A 21,765-nucleotide genomic window follows, 5' to 3' on the forward strand; every position below is an offset into this window, starting at 1 on the left:
ACGGCACACATCGTCGCCTTTGCCGGGCAAGCAATTCCGATCAATCCAGCGTCTGAGCACTGAGAAAAGCGATTATTTATGCAAGAATCGAGGTATCTCAGAGGGTTGCACGAATCACGCTGAACGGGAGCTCTGAGGACTCCAATCGGCTCCAAAATCGCGTGGAAGCTCGTGCCGTAAATTTTCGATACTATGGCACACACCGCGAAGATCTAGGTGTTCGGGGAACAAAGTTATGAAGCGTCAAAAGCGGATCACTTTCGTGACGCTGAGGACGAAGTACCCTTGGTCTGTATGCGCGATGAACTTAAAGACGTTTTCACGTCAAAAACACTTCCCTTCTCCCCTTTGTGTGAAACAGTCTGCGGAATTCTTTCCCGAACTTCGTCTGTCCTCCGCTTCGCAGTTTGAGTGTATTCCACTCTCATCCCTTTGACCCCTGGTACGTTTGTTTGCCCACTAGAGCACACCAATTATCCGATTGCTTAACGTAATCAACTGCCGGGGTTACCAACTTTCCAAACTAAAAGGCATTGCAGAAGCTTCCTGCGGGCCTGTTCCCTCAGAACTTCTGTACGCGTGGCGAGATCCTACAATTCCTCTCTCAAGAAATAGGCCGAAGAGTCATCATGCAGCTAGGACGTGTGTGGACTGCGAAAGCGTCTTTTGCGGCGTCCGAAAGTGTTGCTCCGATGCCTTGTGGCTGGTAGACGGTCGTGGCCCGAAGGCCTTATGGGAGTTCGCGCAGAGAGCGTGCAAGGTGCAAACCGTCGACATTCGAGACTTGATTGTGGATTTCTGCTATATACGACGTCCGTCAACTCGGCTGCTTCGAAAACAAGCATGATTCTGAAGGGATTAGCATTTTTCCTATTCGTTTGCGGCGTTTCGCTGGCCGAAAACGACCGGCGTCTGGCCCCAATCGGTGCTAGGAGCCATTCCCGAGTTCCTGCGCAACAACCGCGCGCACTCGTTTCAAAGGTAGGCCAAAGCAGTCGAAACACTGATCCAAGGTGCGATGATTCGGACGATCCGCTTCCGATTTCGAGTCATCAATCAGCCCGATTTGATCGGACGTTGCAGATTTACCAGGAATGGAAGAACGCCCGCGCCGACCGGAGCATTCTCGGGATCGAGAACAAAAACGACATCAAGTTTGCGTTGGCTAGCGACACTCATCAAATCTCAATGAAGCTCCTTAGTGAAAGAGGTCTCCAAGTGTTCAAGGGGTTCGACCAAGGTGAACTTAACGCCTTAGTTGGGGCCTTCCATGCCGAGGGTCCGGTGTTCCGCCTCGAGAGCCGGGAAGCTCTGCTCCAAATCACCGATGGCGGTTTTCGAGCTGTCTCCGCTTCGCCGCCGAAAAAGGAGCTCGGTATCAAGACGTTTTCTGCGGGAGACATTCCGTTGGGGAAAGCCTGCTCTGGTTCGGGAACGTCACCCGCCGGCCTGAAGGAGATGAGCCCTGGAACCGCAAGGAGTATGGAGTCGAAATTTCCGAACCCAGAGCCAACGACGGATGTAGAAATTCTAAAGAAAATATTGGAAGAATCAGGCGGGGACGCGGAGAAAATTCTGGATGCCTTTGATTCCGGAGTGGACTCTTTCGATGAAATGGTCGAAAGCGTTGAATCGACGAAGGTGAAGCGACGGAGGAGGATCATCATAGCCGGACGATTCGCGGAAAAATTCGCCGTTTTCATCGAAGAAGAATTTTACGAAAGAAATGATCGACCTTGCGCCGAAAACACTCCGCGTCCCAAACTAAATACCGATTCGCCACGAGCTCGAATCTCCGCCACGCAACAAGCGAAGGATCCCTTCTCGCCAGAAAACCTCCGGGAATATTCTCCGGAACACGAGGATACACTACAACGAATCAAGGCCGTTGTCGAAAACGGTACCCTAATTATTTTCGAAAACGACACGGCCAACATCGATCCGTCGAGCCAGGACTTCTCCGATGACATACCGATGCACGACCATGTCGCGACTGAGGAGAATGACAACGAGGAGGAAGCCGTCCCTTTACCAGGCCGACGCCACGCGGGGCGGGGCTGCGCGTACCATTTCATCAAAAGGACCGTCAGGAAATTCTTGATGCCTGTTCTTCCAATCGTGATTTCCGTGTGGGCTGTGTTGAATTTCTTGGAGCAGAAGGGTTTCAAAGTTCTCATGTGACTGCTTTTTAGTCTCTGATTCGGTACATTAATTTAGAAGATGATTCGACGGGATCTGCACTGATCATTTTCTTCTCTCTGTCGATTCCTCGGAACTAGCTCCAATCCGATTGTGGTACCTTATTTATTAACGAACGTTCCACCAGAGCGGGGGATGTGGACTCTTGAGGCGAAGTTTTCGATGGAATCGATAGAGAGGGTAGTTATATTGAATAAAAACTGTCGGAATCAATTTCCTGTCGACTCTCCCGATGAATAGGACTGACTGAGCAGAGTTTCTTGGGAGTATCGTAGAATTCCCTACTTTGGGGCTAGGGGAATCGGATCCGATCCAGCTCGAGCTAGGGGTCTGAGAGTTTTTCGCTTTCCGGAAATTCAGGATCGACCGAAATATCATCGAGTGAGGTGGGGACGGCCGGCACACGTTGGGGACTATGTTCCTCGACGATAAGTCAGCTGCAGCCTTCACTCTTCACACCATCGGCGCCGTGTTGCTGCAGGGGGCTGGTCGACGGAATATGGTCGCAGTTCAGCGCAATGATATGTCGTCATCCGACGAGAGCATCATCTTACTCAGATATCGACGACGAAAGGAGAGAAGTGGAGAAGAGTGTCCTATTCATCCAGAGCATTTCGGATCGTTGAAATGTGCATTCTCGAAGTTTGATCCGTATAAATGGAGCAGGCCTCGGGAAGCTCCGAGAGGAACTTCTCTTTGTCTCAATCCTCCCGGATGATGGCCATCAAAGTGTTCCAGGGCCCTGTATCATCCTCTTCTCTCCGAGTTACAAGAGCGGAGGAACTCTCTCTGTGTAAATAACGTCGGCAACCTAGGGCTGAGGCCGCTCTAGGCTGGGAGCACAAAAGCACAACATCTCGCTAGATATATGGTCCTCCGAGGAGAGGACCAACACGGGTGCAACCATTCGGAAGTTCTTGCAATCGAGAGAGGTCTGCGGTCTCCCCGGGGGCTGGGTATTGAGTAAGAGCCTGAGTCCATCTCTCCTCCGGATATCTCACGACTGCTGTAAGGCTAGAATGAATCGCTCCTGGACCCTTATTTCGCGATTTAGTTCGAATGAAAAAACGGAGAGCTACCAAAGCCCACCTCATGTGTTTGCTCGAATTGAGGACGCTGTAACCGAAGCGATCGGATATAATCCCTCGAGCAACTCTAAGGAGTCGCTTATCAGCCCTGCTCATGGAGCATGCTGCCCACAGGGGTACGCTCCTAAGACTTGGTATCAGCAACCATCGATTTTTCAGGTGTTGACACTAAAATGAAGTTCAGTCTCGAACCGTTCCCGGGAGATACGGGCTTCACTCAATGGAGGGACGCCATGAAAATGGTGGCTAGGCTCCCTGGCGGGATCCCCGCCGAGTTTCGGAAACAGGTGAGAATAGCGTACGATACAGCATTGGTAGCTTCTATTACGAGTATATCTAGGATTGCAGCCGGAGTTCCGCGCGGCTGACGTACGAGAGGATGCACTCGTAAGTCTACGCAATCACGAGTGATTTACCACGGCCCACGCCAGTAATTTGCGTACGTAGCTAAATTTAGAACGACGATTCGCGGTCACCGCGGAAAGCATCAGTGCTAGCTGCCGAAGTCGTTTCAAGTAAACGGTCTTGGCGAGAATCGGATTCCAAATTATGCAATGTCATCCGACACTGTGGCAAGGCAGCAGGGGGGAAGGGACCGCAATCAAGACTTGGGGGAGCGAACGGTCCATCAGCTTTCCGTTGAAGCACGGAGCCGTCAAGGTCATGCGAAGATCATCGAGCGTCTTTTCGCACTCCGATTTTCCCACCTGTCGTTCTCCAGTTCGAGACTGGAACGTCTAACTTTCCATTCCACAAGAAATTTGCGGGATCTCCTCGGAACGGATCTCACGGGAGCTACAACCGAGAGTATGTCGCAATTGGTCGGGACCCTCGGATACAGCTGAACGTGCTCCTGCCGCGAAGCACATTTGTAGTTCCAGCGGCTGGCCCTAATCGTGTGCTGTGGGACCTGTGAAATTCGTCCTGGCGTGGGCACTGCCTGTCGCCAGCTCTGGTCCCACGTCAAGCCCTTTAATCACCATGGATAAGAGGGCATATCTATGTATGACCTAAATGCCCGCAGTCGAGATCGCAACAATTAGGTCAGAAAGTATGCGCGCGCGGACATCACTCGGGGTATTGGGGACGCTCCTCCTCGACCGGACAGCATCTAAGGGGAATGACCCGCTAAGGCTCCTTGACCTTCGCACATCTAGAGGGGAGGGGATTCTAAGGTTCTTCACGATGCTGATTTAGTCGGATAATCCGAGCTGCTCCTCGATAAGCTCGAATCGAGTAGAAGCGAATCCTGTCCTCACACTCGACCTGTCAATTGCGAGCTCTTGTTGGAGAAAAACTCTCGAGTCGTTCCGATGCAGTGGACTCCTTCTCGCGAACGCGATGCGTTCATCTACCGGATGGGCTTCACGGGAGTGGCGTCGACCACCGTCATATTGTTCTGAGAGAAGCATGTGACCTTTGAAAGTCTGAAAATGTCATGAGACCTTTAGAGACAGAATAACTGAGCTGCTTCCTGAGAGCGACTCTTGTGGAGTTTTTCCTGACAAGCATGTTCCCGTTCTTCAGAATGTCGATCGATTTCCAGCGGGGAAAGGAGGACAAGTTTTGGAGGACTCGCGAAGAATTGCGTCAGCGGCGAACTACAAAGGTTTTCTTGCGATATCGTCTCGTAATATCCCATGTCCGAGCTCCAGTCTAGCAGAGGATGTCATTCAATCCGAGAAGCTCATCAATTCCGATCACAGAGCCGCAGGGAAATTCGCGACGAAGTTCTCCGACTAAATGTCACCGACCGATACAGCCTAGCCGCGTGGAAATACTGCGGATCCACGGCCAAGGTGAAGCATTGGCGTACACTTTCCAGAATTCCTCTCCCGGGAGAAGTTTTTTGCCGCATAAAGGTCGCTTCGCAGTGACATATCTGGCACGAGGTTTTCGTAGCTCGCTACACCTAAGTTTGAAAAAGCTTCCCGAGAGCAACAACAATTTTTTATTCCATCGGGTCCGGAGTGCTGTTTATCTCCGATGGAGCAAATATTGAACAACCCGTTGATGCGGGGGAACGCCTCGGTGGAAGAATGTCATATCCGACGATTTCTCCTCTGAGAGCTGTGGGAGAGTCGGTTCCGAAAGCAGCGCCTTTTCCCCGCAAGCGGGCGACTCGCCGGTCGAGTCGGCTCGATTTCCTCATTGCGGAATCTCCCGGCGTAAATCCTGAGGATCCTCTCATATCGAGTCAATTTGCTAGCGAGGTGTAAGTTCGCCCTGCTAGTGTGTGTCAGAGGGTTTTTTGATAACAAGATGTTCTGCTGCTTGCTTAGGTACACATTATTCGACTGCTGTTGTTCCTGCAGCCTTGACTGCGCTCTTGTGAGTTTATATTCGTCCCGGTATTAGTCTGGTGAACTTTCCCATTAAGCCAGCGCTAGATGCTCTAGAGGTCACAACCTCGGGGACACAGACCTCCCCGGAATGTAGAGTGACAAGGCTCGGGAAATGTTCTCTCTTTTCTCTTCTGGAGCCACTCCGCTGAGCGTATTATGTGATCATCCAAGAGATGGGAGCTGGGAGGAGAAAACCTTGCGCCGCGTCGGTCTGACTTCCACGCGCGCAGTCCTCAATGGATTTCATTGGTAAGGACAGCCGCGCTGAAAAGGATTTCGACTTCGAGCACAAAACAGAACTCTAACGGAATATCCGCACGCTATAGCCCAAGAGCCTGTTTATACAGATTAGAATGGCGTTCCAGGGATATATCCGAGCATGTGGTCGTATTCCGCCTGCGCCGAACCGACACTTTTCTGATTTTGGGCCCTATTCCGCGTTTTGCAGCCAACGTCATGAAGTGATCCATTTCCCGGTTAGACTTGGTCCTCGCGAGACTTCCATCTCAGTCAGCATTCAGCGGAAACCAATGCCCGATGAGCTACCACCGCGCCGCTGGATTGCATAGGATGGTCTCGTTCAGCGAGACCGCATGAGGCATCGGGTGGGCCTGCGTAATCTGTAATCCCTCTCAAGTTCTCCTGTGAGACTCTCAGTCAGATGAGGAAGACCTTTCCGCTGTAGGGGTGAACGCAAATGGATGCCGAAAGCGCCGTACATGCTCCCATTGTGGAATGAGAGGTGGCGGTAGCGAACTTTTCCTGTCTGGTGGCTTCCTCTGGATAAGTCAGCCCTTTAGTACGCGAACTCCTTCGGGACGGAAGCGATAAGCGTCGCAGGAGCGGTGAAATTTTTCTCTGCTCAAGGTGCTCGGTGTGTGAATCGTTGATTGGGTTTCCGATCCGGGAAAAGAAATGAACTAAACCGAGGCGCTCGACTCATGCACCGCTCAGATGAATGATCCATTCTTGCGGAGGGTATTGTTCGATTACAACCCGTTCTCTCCCATCAATGGGAGGCAGAGTGAGTACTTCTTCCGCCGGAATAGATGGGAACTCGCGGGATAGGAACTCCCTCTCCGGAGCATCATTTTCTCCTCCATTTCGCGAAATAATCCTTAGTCCGCCTCTTGCTCAGACAGCCTGCGTCGGCTCCCAAAGCTAAGAGACAGCGACCCAGAAGCGGCGCTCCGAGGAGCTCTGTGACTGCTTCCTGAATGAGATATTTTTCTCGAAAACGTGGAGGAGAATATCTCTCATTCACGCTCCGAATCGCCGTCTCGTGATTATTTCATGCAGTGCTCTCTCAGGAAAAGCGAGCGCTCTGCTACGCGAGTACGAATCATCGGATTATTCGGATGTCAAAGGCACTCCTTTATAGATGAACTTCGATGTGCTCCGGAGGCTTGCGCTGATATTGCCGCGGGCTCTCCGGATCAGCGTCGATATTTGTATTGCGATACGCCGCAGCTTATTGCTTCCCATCAATGCAAGATACGGGGATTCTGCTGAGCGGTCGCCAATAAGGAGTAGACAGCAAGGAATGCTCCGTTGGTGAGCTTGGATTCTCTTTGCGTTCGTCGGGGAATCTAGGGTTCGACTTAAGAAACCTCCGGCTCTCCCGCACGTGATCTTCTCTCGACGCGACGAATCATAATTTATCTTCCCAACCGACTGCTTATCCCGCTCTCTGGAATTACATTCCTCCCTCCAATTCAAGTCGATCTCGTATGATGATCGAGAAGACCCCATAATCCAATATTTGCAGAGGGAAATCCCGTCGTCTGCCTTTGGTATCTTCTCCGAATCCCGGAGCTCGCCACACGGTCAAAGTCGGTTTCCCTGTGGCACTTAATATCCTCGAGTTGTCGTAGACTGTAACACCATTTCACAGAATGTCTCTACGGTACAGAATCCATTCTTGAGAATGCTCTCACTTGAGCTTTCAAGTTGGATATCAGAGAAAAAGTTCCGCCGCCGAAGAGCATTGTCCGAGAAAACTAGGTCGATATGAAATAATGGTAGCCCGGAAGCCTACAGACGGCTCGATTCTGCGGAGAGTCTTCACAGTCTCTATGGATGCCTTGGGCATGGGGAGGCGAGAAGGTCGCAGCCCCGAAGGAGCAGAGACCGCTCGACGGAGGAGATCTCGATACGAATTTGCGAAGTGTTTCGAGCGATCGTACGAGGAAGACTTTTCATGAACGAAGTCAGTTGCTGAGAGAGTTTCATCCCTCGAAAAGCAACGAAGGCTCCGGGACTCGCGAGGGGAGGTTGAGCGCAGGATGTCATGTCCCAGAGTTTCCTAAGACTGTCGACTCTGAATAAGATTCCGAGACCCAAGAGTCTGCGATCGGTTCGCTCACGGTTTTCCGTGGAACAATTTCTCGATTCGCGACGGTGAGGAGAGGAAGGAGACTTTTTTTTATAAAAACGAGTTTAATAATAATATGTTTATTGTTGTCCATACCATTTCATCAGTTATTATGTTACATGTGAACAGATAAGCTAACACTCCGAAACTTTCCCTGATACTCCGAAACCTTCAGACGAAGCTTCGAGCCGATGGCCTCAATCGAGCAGCGCGAAAATAACTGCCCAATTTGAACCGCCCATAGGTTGGTCCTATGTTTTCTTTCCGTTCCTACGTTTAGTGGTTATAATCCTATCGTCAACATTCGTCCCTCATTGCCCCAACCTCGTTTAAAATTTCCTCAGTCCACGACAATCTTCCCACCCCCGTTACACTACCCACTTGTTTTCCGCGCACCAGGTCGCTCTCCGTCGTCACCAGACAACCACTTGTCGCTGCGTTTTAAATATATATTACCTCGGCGTAATCGTTGCGAAAAAAAGTTGGTGTTGCTGTTGATGTCGTCGTCGTCGTCGTCATCATCATCAATAAAATGATCATTACCATCATTTTCGAAATCGTCGGAGGTTCTTCAAAAACGGATTGATTTATGATTGATTCTTTGTGGTTTCAAAAAGTGGAGTTCAGATCTAAAGGAGAACGCATCTCCTTTTCGGTTTCGGCTTGTACGGGGGACACAAGACGGCGCGGATGGCCTCGTCGAAAACGTTCTTCAAACCTTTCTGAGTCAACGAAGAACACTCGAGATATTTGACAGCGCTGATCTCTTTCGCCATACCGAGCCCCTGAGGATATGTGATAGGAGCCAGCTTCCTGTCGCGGAGCTTATCAAGGGTTTCTTTGTCATCCCGGAGGTCCAACTTCAAGCCGACCTGGAAAGATATGTACGAGTCATTCGCTGCCAACGAATTTCTGCGTTCCGGTTTCGATATCGCACAGGAATCACTCAGTCGTTTCAAAGTCAACAAGTGCGGCCGTCATCGCAATCGGAGCATCACCTCTGTAGGGATCTGGCTCGGTCGATTGCTCGTCCGTACCTGGCGATGAGACCCGAAACCTAAACTCATTCAGGTGTAACCTTAGGAGGCGCTCGCTTTCCGATACACCGAGCGCTCCACCGCCTTGCGGGTGGTGCGGTACAGTGACGGCGGGGCGGCACGGTCTCCGGCGATCGCGATGATTCATCTCGCGATGAATGGGTGACCAACGACGAAGTGAGTCACGCTCAATGATTGGAATTTCTTATGCGTACAACATCGGAGCGACTCGAATCTCGGAGCCAAATCACCACGTGTACTCACCAAGACGATGGGTGTATTAGGACAGTGGTGACTGAGTTCCGGGTACCACTTCGCGCGGACGTTCTCGAACGATGCGGGGTTCACGAGCGAGAAGCAGAGTAAAAACACATCGGTTTGTGGATAGGACAGCGGACGAAGCCTGTCGTAGTCTTCCTGACCTGGAAAGCGGAACAAAAACTTGAATTGACGTTCTTCCTCTACTAGGAGATCCCGAATGCTTCCTCCCCCCACTTTCTACTTCACTCATCGAACTCTCCCCACTTCGGTGTCTGAATGGACTTTCTCTTTCTTTTTCCGCGGAGCTGCGAGGGTGGGATATCGATGCTCGTTGATTGGACCAAGTCGGCGATCGAGGACACTTCTATGCCTTCAGTATGCACGCATGATATTATGTATCCAAAGCTTTGATCGTGAGACAATCGCAGACTTCGCGCCGTATTTTCCCCGCTAACGGTGAATTGAGTCCCTTTCGCTTCGTGAGACGGACGAAAACGGTCCGCCGGCCGCCCACGATATCCAATGCTAAAAAGAGATCCTCCCAAAGAAGGAACAACAATCGAAGACCGGGAAGAACATCGATTTTCTGCTAGAGAAGGAACGCCAGGCGGCATTGTGTCAACGGCGATGCTCATGGGAACGGGGAATCCGCGTCTTCTAGAGCGGAGCGAAAATATTTCCAGACTCGAAGGCAGCGGCGGCCTGATGAACGTCTCGGTGGGCAAGAGAGCGTGTCTGCGTGTTCTTCGGTCTATATGTCTATCTGACCGTTTGTGTGCACTACTCCGACCTATTGCCCGGTCCGTGTATTCGCCTTCGCTCGCCTCGACGGCTTCTAGGTCCCGACACAGAATCAACAAGGGCATGAAGGCCAGCGAGAATGTTTATTGGTACCGCTGACCGGGGTGTCGGTCAGGCAGGCTTTCTTTCCAAGCGGAATTTGCGCGCGCTCTTCAAGTCGAAAATCGTTGGTTTATCTCGACGCGACAATAAACATGACTCATTCCGAGCGATAGACACCTGATCCGCAGAGTACTGCACCGCCAGTCGATAAATGCTATTTTACCCGGAACACTCGGCGCAGACGCAAGCAACTGAACATTTCCCCGAACGATTACGAGTTCAATAACTCGTCGAGTGCTCAGCTCCGTCGAATTAAAAAACGACGACAATCATTACATGCGGGGAGCTTCAATGCCGGTTCGGCAACGTTTTCGTGAGGAGAAAACCGCGATTCCCGACCGTAATTTCTGTGGCTTCCGGTCGCGATCTCACGGGGAACAAGGAGACAATCAACATTAAACGGGAGACGGATTGCGCTCGGTACTTACCGGCAGTATCCCATAGACCTAAGTTGATAGGCTTCCCGTCCACCATCACATTGGCCGAATAATTGTCGAAAACCGTGGGAATATACTCCCCAGGGAAGGCATTTGTCGTATACGAGATGAGGAGGCATGTCTTACCTGGAAAATTGAATAGGGGCTTTAGGTTCCACAATAATCTGAATGTCACTTCGGATCGAAAGAGTTTGAAGTATTCTTATCATTTCAAGTCGGCGAGACGTATATCAAAAGTTGACGCTCATGAGACGGTCCCGTTCGCTCGCTCTCGGACAGGGATCGGGAGCGAACGCACCGAGAGCGGAACAACGAAAACGAACGGCGGGAGGCCCCTGTGATACGGTTCTACATCATTTGGTCCGTCTGGCAGTCACTCCGACAATCATCTCCTTACTCCGATCATGTCGATGGCTATGATCAACGACAGCCGCAGCGATTGTCTTGAGATCGGGTTATCAGAATATTCATTCGTCGGGTGGGGTTGTCATCGAGCAGAGAAAAACGCCCAGCGGAAGAACAGAGTCTTGTGCTCTCCCCCACGAGTTCGGCCAACGATTTCAGAATGTTGGAGGCCTCCGAGTCCTCTACTCCGTTTACCAACACCGTGGCCGGCGCGTGATCAATGCTATAGCCGCCACTTAGATTTACGGCTATTGCCGCTGCCTCGTTTTCGGAATGATTCAAGTTCGATCGAGGCTGCCCATCGTCGTCATCATCATCATCATGATCGAGCAACAGCGATTGTTTAGATTGCAGCTCGATGGTGCCTCTAGATTAGCGGACTGGATTAGATCGCGGGACATGTCTCGGACCATCGACGACAGGTCCTGTGCGAAACCGATACAGATCAAGCGAGTTTCTGTCGCTCACTCAGTTTGTCGGTCTCTTCGTCAGCGGCATGGACTGCGGCGGCAGCCCATAGCGGTCACTCCGCAAGCCCGAGTACAGGGATTTCGCATCAACGTTTGCGCAGGCTCAGACGAATTCGAACCGCAGGCGTGGGGTCCATGCCCCCGGAACACCGGCCGCCACATTCATTCTGTCGTGTGTTTCCCCTCGAGAACTGAATTGCCAGTCTTATGGATGCTCACGTCGAACTAGACGACTAGTCCGCCGCGACTTAAGAATAAAATGGCGCCGGAGAATGACCTACCGACAGCTCCGTCTCCTATAACGACACATTTGATAGCCTGCATTGTGAGTTAGAAGCAGGTTTCGTTGTAGAGGATCCGGGCACGGTCGCCCGGACTGCAAATCCTGCTTACGGCCTCTAGCCCTGGGATCTCACAGCACACCGAAAAGCGCACTTGCTTCCGCTCCTGACGACAGCCGAACCAACTCTTAAGTTCTTGTCACCCACCACAACACAAAATATGGCGTCATTCTCCTTAAAAAGACACCCCGCCTACAGACTGATGATTGTGATCCCGAGAGCGCGGCGGGCGGCCGTTCTGTGAGAGAGGGGGAGGCGGTCCTTTTCGAAATTGCGCGACTGCTCCGAATGATGGCGATCTCTTCCGTACAAAACACTCCTCCGACCTCCTGATTCCTGATTCGAAATTTTCCGTGCGAAGGTATCAAGTCGCTCCATGACTTGCTTACTTATGACCTGCACGGAACGGATGCTTCCAAATTTTTACACGTCCCTCGAAAATTTCTTATCTGCCTCGATACTTTCGGATCAGGGTTCTTCGGAATTTCGGCGCGAGGCTCCAATAGCAACTCTTCAAGAGGAAGGAACGTAGCCGGAGATGCATGAGAGAGGCATCAGCCCTGTATTCGGCCTTGGATCCGTTCTGGATTCGTCTAACCAAAGAATTATGCTGTAGAACCCTGGACATCGCTACATTGGGATCTGGTCTCGATCCGAAACATTCTGTTCACTTTGGCCATTTCGATATCCATATACTGTGACGCTGTGGCACACGAATCAGTGGAGCAGATTTTCTAGTTCACTGTCTCGCGCTCACATTTTCTTGGAACATCGGTCCATCATTAGCATGATCTTTTTCTGATGTTTTGATTCGCGGGGAATTCCTCTTCAGCCTCGGTCTTAGGGCAGCCAAGCGAATTCCCGGCTTTATCGATGCGTCATGCAACTCGACACCTCGTCCGTCTGTCTGGAGATCGACAAGCCGTTGCGTTAGGATGGCCGAGAAGCGCGCTCTTCCAATTGTTTCCTCACCTGGCAGAACTGAGCAGATTTGGAGCATTCTGCCCCTTCTCGCTTCGAAGCTCTCGATCTTCGTGATATTCTGAGCCGGCAGCAACTGTTCCTCAACAGGTGGCTCAGTCCCTGGAAGTCGATCCTCGTTCGCTCGGTCGATTGACTGCTCCTTAAATGAGGAAGAGGATAGGAAGACAGGGAATCGAATGAGTGAATTCTCGACAGCGGGGGCCGCGTTCTTGTTTCCGCCGCTTCCCCCCATCGAAACTCGTCTGAGAAACCAAGACTAATCTTCCTCCTTCCCCTTGTCTTGCAGTTATGGTTAACCCTCGCGGACCGCTATATAGTTTACAGACAGCTGGATTGGCCAGCGAGCTGTCGTACCTGTCTAAACGAGAAGACGAATCCCGACGACGACAAACTCGGAGTCCAGATCGTGAAAGATCTTCACAGGACGGGTTGCAGCCATCTAACCGGTGCGTACTCGATAAGTAGCTTCTTACGGGAGCCACCTTTGACTGAACGATCGGAGCTGCGTTCCGGTGCACCGTTTCATTCCTGACACCGAGCTGCGGTGGCACTCTTGCGATTTTTGTGCAGTCGTGACGAAAAAAATATTCACAGGAGATGATGAGATCGCCGAACAGAATCAAGCCCTCTTGAAGAGAGTCCTCTTGGCCTACGCGAGATTCAACAAGCACGTCGGATACTGTCAAGGCTTCAATTTGCTTGCGGCACTCGTCCTACAGGTCGTGGAATGGAACGAGGAGAACGCATTGAAGGTGAGACGGAGCTGGAGCTTTGTTCTGCCGCTGTCGGCGGCCAGATCACAAAGAGCATTGGAATCGGATCGTGCTTGTTCCTCGGAGCCCTGCCGTCTACCAATTCTCCTGCGAAGATTGGGGGATTCTTGACCGAACGCTCGTTCCAAAATCAAGCTCGGCTCCGAGACATTGACATTGATTGATTCTTCTCCGCAGATGATGATCTACCTCATCGAGGGCGTCTTGCCGAACGGATACTTCACCAACGATCTCCAGGGTCTCTCGGTCGATATGGCGGTCTTCCGCGATCTGTTACGGCTGCGATTGAGCGCCCTCGCAAAGCATTTGGACCGTCTGCAGGCCCAGGCCAATGACACTTCCACAGGTACCTCCGCGTTTGGCACCAATTCGGATTCGGTCAAGATCGGATCAGGTCAGAGATCGGTGAAGCTGGAGCTCAACTGTTTCATTCGCCGTTTCAGGGAACAGCTACGAGCCACCACTGACAAACGTGTTCACGATGCAATGGTTCCTTACCTTGTTCTCGACTTGTCTTCCGGGAACCACGGTGCTGAGGGTTTGGGACCTCACGTTGCTCGAGGGGAACGAGGTGCTTTTGAGAACCGCGCTCGCGATCTGGGACGGTCTCGCAGAGTAAGTGGTCTGAGAATCTAAATTAAGACCTACTCGATCTGATGGAAGACTCATGCGACGGAGATTCGAGCTCTAAATCTAGATGAGGATGTCAAATCAAAGACAACTGCGTAAGCCAGAGGAGAAAAGTTATTCTGACCGCGATCCGGGGAATTTTCAACTTTATTATATATTTTCTTCATAAGATAATCTGCGCCGATTGGGAAACATTCTACACATACAGAGAAAAAAACAAGGGGAATGTAGTTCTGACGGTCATACCAATAGAACACATCACACCGCCAACACCGTTCTTTACACGAGATGGTGTATTAGACACTCCTTCTGGGGAAGGGGGGCGAGACGGCCGCTCGGACGGACGGGGTTAGAGGGAGGAAGGTTATCATTAGGGAAAACATCGAGGAGCCACACAACCTGATGAAGGTATCTATTTCAGAGAGCATTCACAGTCACCTCAACCGTCTCAAATAGAAACAGATTACATAAAATTACATAAGATTCTGGCGATAGCACAAAATGAGCTGTAGAATTGCTCAAAGTAGTGCCTTAGTGCATGGAAATGACGTATCCAGATGAGCTGGGCACTGATGGTTTCGAGTATTGAACATGTGGGTTAAAACCCAGGCACTTGATATGGCTCTAGAACTGTATCGGGCTCACAATCACTCCAAGTGTGGGAGGCGCGCTCTGGCGAAATTGAGCAGGACCCAGAACGATTCTTACTACGAGGTACTTTTCGGGTTCGGAGCCTGAAGAGGAGGCCATTCGGCTCATTCGACGATTGTAGAGTGAGTTGGAGACCAACTATCGGTGGGCAAAATATAAACTCGACCTAAGTACGGGAGTGGCTGCTTGAGCGGACAGACTTCTTCACAATCCCTCTCCTCGTGGTGAGAGCTTGATCGTCCGAATTCAAATCATATCTCAAGTAGAGTACAGTGAACCTGGGGCTTATTCGTGAGCCTGACCACCGGAGTCGCAAGAAGATAACCGCTTTGAACAATGATTCGTTCTGAAGACTTGAGGAGACGCTTACTGCACATTCACTCACTGGCTTCATTGCTCGAATGTATTGAAAAGGATCACAAATACCACCGTGATGGAAGACGGAAATCTCCTCGATGAAGGCTACCTAACGATGGTTATCTCCGATTGGAAACGGTCGCGCTCGTCAACGAAACTCGCCACTCAAAAAAATGAGAAAAATATTGCGGCATTTCGATTGCTCCGTGAACGCGCGCGTTCACGCTTCGATGGGCTGTTTGGCACTTCGGTTTTGATTAAATTCAGGTCTAGCACAAGTGAATCGGGTTGAATCGATTGACTCACCACGCGGCTAATCAACCACGGGAGCTGCGAGGATTCAGAGACCTGATGATTGCGTGTTTCAAACGTTCACTTGTGGGCTTGCTGTGAGCTGCTCGCTAGTGCATAACTTCCCTTTCGTCAATCGTGGATACCGTGGAAGTTCTTCTTGTGTTTCACGAGTCGTTCTCTACGTACGGTCTTGTAGTTGCAACAGTCACAAACGTAGGGGTACTCTCCGGTATGACCTCGTTCGTGTTTCTTGAGATTGCCCGAATCAGCGAAGGCTCTCTGACAAAATTGACACTTGAAGGGTTTGGCACCGGTGTGTATTCTTTCGTGGCGTTCAACTCCCGGCAAATTGCCGGACTTGAAATCACAGAATCTGCACTGATATTTAGCGTTGTGTTTGTTGTGGGAGCGAACGTGAGAAGCGTACAGACCGCGCGTAGTCGTTGAGAATGAGCATTCGCTACACGAGTAGACGGACGAGAGAGACAGGCTCTGCAGGATTTCCAGTGCCACTGAAAGAAATTTAGGGAACTGGGGTTTAGAAACGAGGAAAAAACGTTCGGATCCACTTTGAGCCAAATTAATTCTCTCACAGCGGAAACTTTCGATCGATAGAGAACGAAGGAAAACGAAAACAAGGTCTGATGTAGGGCCCATCATCGCGAAGTCATTGGGGCTCTTAGCGCGCTGAGAACTAATTTATTTCGATGAATCGGAACATAATGATAACATTCCCAGATCGTGATGCGAATTCCTATCGGCAGGCTCTGGAAGAAAATCGAAATTAGATCCGGGCCATACCATTATCGGATGCAGTCAATCTCGAAAAATATAAGACTGGACAAAATACGAAAATTCATCCCATCATGCTGCCGTAGGCGAGCCAGTCAACATGCAATAAGCGGGCTGACCAAGCGAACAATCCGTCACCATGAATGCATAGGATAATGAAGTCCCGTTTTATTTACAGTAGTGATAGTGAATAAATACACCTCGGATACACTTATTCCGCCATCCAATCCCTAGAGGGAAGCCTCGGAGCTGCGGGATCTCGGAAAAAAGCACCGACAAACGAAAAAGATTCCTCGCCGATGCATTGTCCGGATTGCCAGGTTACCAGGAAGCCACGAGAGACCTTCGACCTCGGTGGTCGCAATTCAGATCCTGACGACGAGAGGAGACGGGGCGTAGATGTTCGACCACTTGAATTTCTTTATGAAGTCCGGTCCGAACTCATCGTAGTCTTCACGCGACACGGCGAACTGCAGAACACTCTCATCACTGGCAATCGCTTTAGCTCCGTTCCACGCATCTAGATCCGGTTGTCGCGCCATTATTATTTCGAAATCACTCTGGAAAGGTCGAATCGCCCGGATCTCGCGCTCGAGACGCTCCTTGAGACCAGGAATACAGGCGGGACCCCCAGTGACGAAAATTTTCTGCGCCATATCCCTCTGTTCTCCGATTTCGAACTGCTGCAGCACTCTGTCTACGGTCTCTATGAGACCGGGCTGCTCCAAGCCCAACATCGCGGTCGGTTGGAAGAGGACCTCTGGGGCTCGATACTTCTCCGTTGACAACAGGAGTTGGTAAAATTTCGAGATGGCGGATGAGCTCCTCAGATTATCTAGATCCAGCACGGAAGGTCTCCTGAATTCTCGTTCCGTTTCGAAAATGATCAGCTCAATCCGGTCTAATGTTTCTTCATCGGAAAGCCGTTCCTCTCGAGAGCCATATGGTCGTTGTGCGTCGCTGTCATCAGAGATTTTAGACTTGAGATCTTCTCGGACTCTCCGGAGCGACAGTAGCCAGGACTCCGGGTCCGAGTAGTGGCATAGATCCACGATCGGTGGAAGGTCGCTCTGGAGGGTGTTCTCGATGCGGTGTCTGAGCATCGATATCGTGGCTTCCACCTCCTCCAAGCTGTCAAAACCGAGATCGTTCAGGGTGAAGATCCTCTTCCGCGGATCCTCCTCGCAGACAGCCATCTCGTGAATGACGAGCAACTGCTTCAGTTTTTCCTGACTGTCGTTGAGTTTCATCTTGTACTTTTGCGACATCACACTCTCCACGCGTTGAATAATCGCATAACACACGTCCATTTTTCCCGCGGTCGTCGTGGCCGTGGCGGCTGCCTGGATGGACTTCAAGGGTAGCTGAATCCTTGTTGTGTTCTTGTTCAGATGCTCGACGTCTCGGAACTTGAGAACCGCATCGTCGTAATCGAGCGCGAACTCACAGAACGTGTGAGTTAGGTATTCTGAACGCGAATTATTGATCGCCGCGGCGAGATGTGGATGTTTCAGCTGCAGGAGCCGTTGCAGCGTTGCAACAACGTTCTGTCCTCCGATGGAGATTCTCTTGGAACGTTTGAATTGGACTTCGTTGCCAAGCACGGGAACGACGTGACAAACGGCGTGGCCAAGACCGATGACGAGGGCATTTTGAACATGGGGGATGTTGTGCTCCAGGCTGAGCATCGAATCGATACCATAAACGACACTGGGCACTCCGTAGCATTCGAATAACAGCTCGGACATATATTGGCGATAGTAATTCGGATTACATATGGGTTCGGTCACTACGATCTGATGATCTATCCTGGACGCTTCACCGTGGAAACCTAGCTTTGTGAAAATGTGATCGAAGATATGCTCCTGAATCTCGGGGTGACTGGCAATGTTTTTTTCGAAGGGACTCTTCAGCGGCATCCAACCTGAGGCTTCATAGTTGGCAATGTCGTTCCCCACACATATCTCTCCTCCTTTTTGTCCGCGGATTTTGGTGGAATGACTCCGGAAAATCATCCGGGGTGCAGGATCGGAATTCCAGCCGACTTTGCATTCGTACGAACCATTGTCGACAACAATAGTTTTCAATGAAGCATCATATGGAGATACAGGGTCTGGAACTCTTTGAAGATCGGGTATCTCATGGATGGCGTTTTTCACTTGGGTCTCCATGTTGATCTTCTACACAAACGAGGCTCAATAGAAATCTGTCCGTGACAAAACTCGTGCATAGTAAGAAAAAATATTCGATGACCGTTCATGAAACATGTGAATCCAATCCACACACACAGACACACACAGAAACATACGGCGGCGGCGGCGGCGGCCTTCCCTCGTTGTGTTGATATTGACATGAGGCTTGTGATCTTTGCCTAGAAGTGAGGGAATCCATGGGGGCTCCTCTGACTCCCGAAATTCATGGACGTCCGTCGAAGCCTCGCCTGGCGGGTCTGATTGTCTCCGGGAGAGCGTACAGATGAAGAGAAATACCTAACGTGTCGAATTTCACCCCGCAGTCGGATAATGGCGGTTGAATCAGCGGATGAATTCTATTCGATAATGGGTGTGCTGAGCCGGGAGATGCTGGAGTTCGGGCTCATGGACTGCAACGATCTGGTCAACACAATCTGCACCATGGCTCCATTTCCTTTCCCGCAGCTTCAAGAACTCCGGGAGAAATACACGTTCGATATTCGGCCTTTCGCGCAAGGTTCCTTCGCGTCGGCACCGAGGAAGACATCGATCAAAGGTAATTTCATCGAGCGTGCGTCAGTCCGATGCAGACGTAAAGCTCTGCAGCGATAATCGTTACATTGCTCTGGAGAGTATTGAAATGTTGTCCGGATTCCAGAGTTCGTCGGTTTGCGATTATTCTATACGGACGATGATGAGGAATCGGAGATGGACGAGGACCAGCTCGCGCTCGCATCGGCCGCCTGGTATTCCAATCAGAGACATAACAAAGCCAACGTTTCTCTCGATATCGGGACCCTGAAAAGACAATACGCCAAGCTGCGAGACCGTCAAAGACAAGCTCACGTCATACTGACTTCAACGCTCAAAACTGCGATAGAGGTGCGTTTCCGATGGGACCGTACCAAGGATCTTGAGATAGAGAAGTTTCCAACCTTGGAGAGGCGTTACAGACTTGTAAATTCGTAGACTAACGATATGTCTCCCCCTCCCTACGACCCACAGCAACAAGGCCAGCTCGACCGACCGCGGCCGCGTCCGCCCGGACCGCGACCCGCCGTCGATACTCTGTTGGCGGGACAGAAGCCCATCGTTCGCAGAGTGCGCCCCACGCCAAAGGTCCAATTCAGCATGCCAAAAGAGGAGAGCAATCTCCGCGAAGCCAACCGACCCCGCGGACCGCGTGCGATGCGAACAAAAATGATGCTCGACGAAAGACTTTCTAGACAAACGCCCGCGGCACTGCCTCAAGGAGAAACTCTCACTTGGGATCAGGTCGGTTGTGGGCAGAGGCGAAGCTCTCTCCATCGATCAGAGGAAAGACAGCCGAATCGTCAATCGATTCGGTTGTTGAGCGTGTCAATAAGCCGGGGATTCGAATCGTCTTACAGATTGAACGCGAGAAACGTGAGGGGATTCGGCCCCGCAGCTGGAGCAGCAGCAGCGACAGTTCAGTGACGTCAGCAGGCGATCAGCCAGATTCTTCATCAACGGCGTCGCCCCTCCCTCCAGCCTCCCCTAGGCCCTCGGGCAAGCAATTCGTCTCGAATGATGCGACGAGTCCCGATCCAGAGGGCAGAGAAAGTATTTCACAGAACCCGTCGGAAGAGGTCGCACTGGTCGATGTTCCTGTGGACGAGAGCCTCTCGGAAGCGAAACCTCTCGAATCCGGGGAATCGCCGCTGGATGAGTTTGAAGTTCGGAATAACAGTGAGGCTCAAGCTCGGAGGACGGACGGGGACTCAGGGACGAGACTGGTCAACAAGGAAACGAAGCCGGAGAAACCGCCGAAGAAGCTCATCATCGCCGATGTTCCCCCGAGCTGGTCATTGAGCGGAGAATCGAATTCCCCACCTTCGATCGCCAACGCCCCCCAGATGTGGCATCAGATCCCCGACGGACCTTTCGTTGAGGAAGACACCGACAGGTATGCCGGTGAAACATTCCTGAGCCGAGGCGCTCTCTAACGAAGCTGTGCGCGACAATCACGAGTCGAGCTTAACGAGGGGCCCATCTCGAATCAGACGATTCACGACATCCCCGTGGCGTCAATCAGAGTCACGTTTTCGACGTCGTTCAGCCAATCGATGAGGGACGTCCTCCTGAGCAGGTTTTCCCGACGGAGCAATTCTCCTTCCGGAGCCGAATGAAATTATCCACGTAGGACGGGAGATTCGCATCTGATTTATTCACGTGGAGCGGGAGATTCGAGAGATTGTGTCGACTGTGATCGCCGCAATCGAATTCGAGACGCACCTAGATATGAGATCGTCCTTTTAATACTTTCTGATTCCACAGCAGCAAATCCGGCGCCGAAAATAAGGAGTTACCTCAGGTAGTTAATAATGGAGAGCAGCTGGTTCAGAATGCTACCAGCTTCGAGACTAGTTGCACAGATGGCGTATGTGTATGTGGAGTGTGTTCAGACGTTAAGAATTATTTTTCCAACGACCACGGAAGAAAGTATGCAATATCGTTGTGATGCTTGACAGGCGCATGAATGAATCCAACGCGTCCCTTCACGGGAAGATGGTGGGACCGAAATAGGAGTTTGTGCGGATATCTTATTGGCATTGCGTCTCAGGACTCGGTTTCCGCATCGGAGTAGGCACGGCAAGCAGAGTTCGGGCAGACTGGTCGCAAGAGAATGTTCTTTCTTAACACGTCCAAATCATATTTCCAGTGAGAACATTGCGACAACACCGCCGACCTTGGACGAACTGTTGGAGCGCTATACTAAGGTCACGCATTTAGTGGAGGATGCTTCGGCTAGACTGGTCGCGTCGACTTCTATCGATTCAGGAGACTCGCGGTGAGAGGGAAATCGGAAGATGTGACATTCTGCAGACGTTTTCAAATGATTCCAATGCATATGATCCCCATTCCGATTTGCCGGAGAGTTCACCAAATTACATACTTTGATTGCCCTCCAGGACCCCACCTTCTCGAGCTGAGTCACCGCCGCCGGTCTTCAACCCTTTCCCGACCAACAGACAGGCCTACCTTGATAACCAAGTCGCGCGGAAACTCGGCTTATACACCAAGCACTGAGCCCTCAGATGCGTGATGATCGACAGCATCAGCGAATTCTCGCCAACGGAACTCCAGAGATAGCCATCTGATACGGTGGAAATTCGCTGAGGAATCGGGTCATATAGACCTGAAAGTTTCGGGAGACTTTCAAGACTTTTCGGAAGACTCAAGCTCTTCTGATCGGAGCCTCTCGATCTTC

The 21,765-nt window shown here is 51.1% G+C and overlaps 4 protein-coding genes across 4 annotated transcripts in view; 2 read left to right on the forward strand and 2 right to left on the reverse strand.

Annotated features, from left to right (window-relative positions):
• LOC100907989 (TBC1 domain family member 30) overlaps positions 1-21,584 on the forward strand; it is a 27,378-nt gene extending 5,794 nt beyond the window's left edge. The window contains exons 3-13 of the mRNA XM_029111517.1: positions 3,447-3,574; positions 13,131-13,290; positions 13,439-13,596; positions 13,795-13,973; positions 14,068-14,232; positions 18,857-19,089; positions 19,192-19,415; positions 19,539-19,808; positions 19,925-20,460; positions 21,217-21,345; positions 21,467-21,584. Coding sequence (XP_028967350.1) covers positions 3,447-3,574; positions 13,131-13,290; positions 13,439-13,596; positions 13,795-13,973; positions 14,068-14,232; positions 18,857-19,089; positions 19,192-19,415; positions 19,539-19,808; positions 19,925-20,460; positions 21,217-21,345; positions 21,467-21,584 — 2,300 coding nt within the window. The remainder of the gene's footprint in view (positions 1-3,446; positions 3,575-13,130; positions 13,291-13,438; positions 13,597-13,794; positions 13,974-14,067; positions 14,233-18,856; positions 19,090-19,191; positions 19,416-19,538; positions 19,809-19,924; positions 20,461-21,216; positions 21,346-21,466) is intronic.
• On the forward strand, positions 797-2,409 carry LOC108864286 (uncharacterized). The gene is made up of 2 exons (XM_018639600.1): positions 797-981; positions 1,084-2,409. Exons 1-2 carry the CDS (start codon positions 844-846, stop codon positions 2,179-2,181), a joined length of 1,236 nt encoding a protein of 411 aa, XP_018495116.1. The 5' UTR covers positions 797-843; the 3' UTR covers positions 2,182-2,409.
• Positions 8,058-12,032, reverse strand: LOC100899838 (ras-related protein Rac1). The gene is made up of 4 exons (XM_003743419.2): positions 11,801-12,032; positions 10,636-10,770; positions 9,308-9,465; positions 8,058-8,878 (listed from the first exon to the last, which is right to left on the reverse strand). The coding sequence occupies exons 1-4, from the start codon at positions 11,841-11,843 to the stop codon at positions 8,636-8,638; spliced, it is 579 nt and encodes a 192-aa protein (XP_003743467.1). The 5' UTR covers positions 11,844-12,032; the 3' UTR covers positions 8,058-8,635.
• Arp5 (Actin-related protein 5) lies at positions 16,707-18,633 on the reverse strand. The gene has a single exon (XM_029111505.1). It carries the CDS (start codon positions 18,510-18,512, stop codon positions 16,707-16,709), a length of 1,806 nt encoding a protein of 601 aa, XP_028967338.1. The 5' UTR covers positions 18,513-18,633.
• Positions 21,585-21,765: the final 181 nt, after the last annotated feature.

The sequence above is a fragment of the Galendromus occidentalis genome, unplaced genomic scaffold (genome assembly GCF_000255335.2).
Source record: "Galendromus occidentalis unplaced genomic scaffold, Mocc_1.1 scf7180000077446, whole genome shotgun sequence".
Taxonomy (NCBI): Eukaryota; Metazoa; Arthropoda; class Arachnida; order Mesostigmata; family Phytoseiidae; genus Galendromus; species Galendromus occidentalis.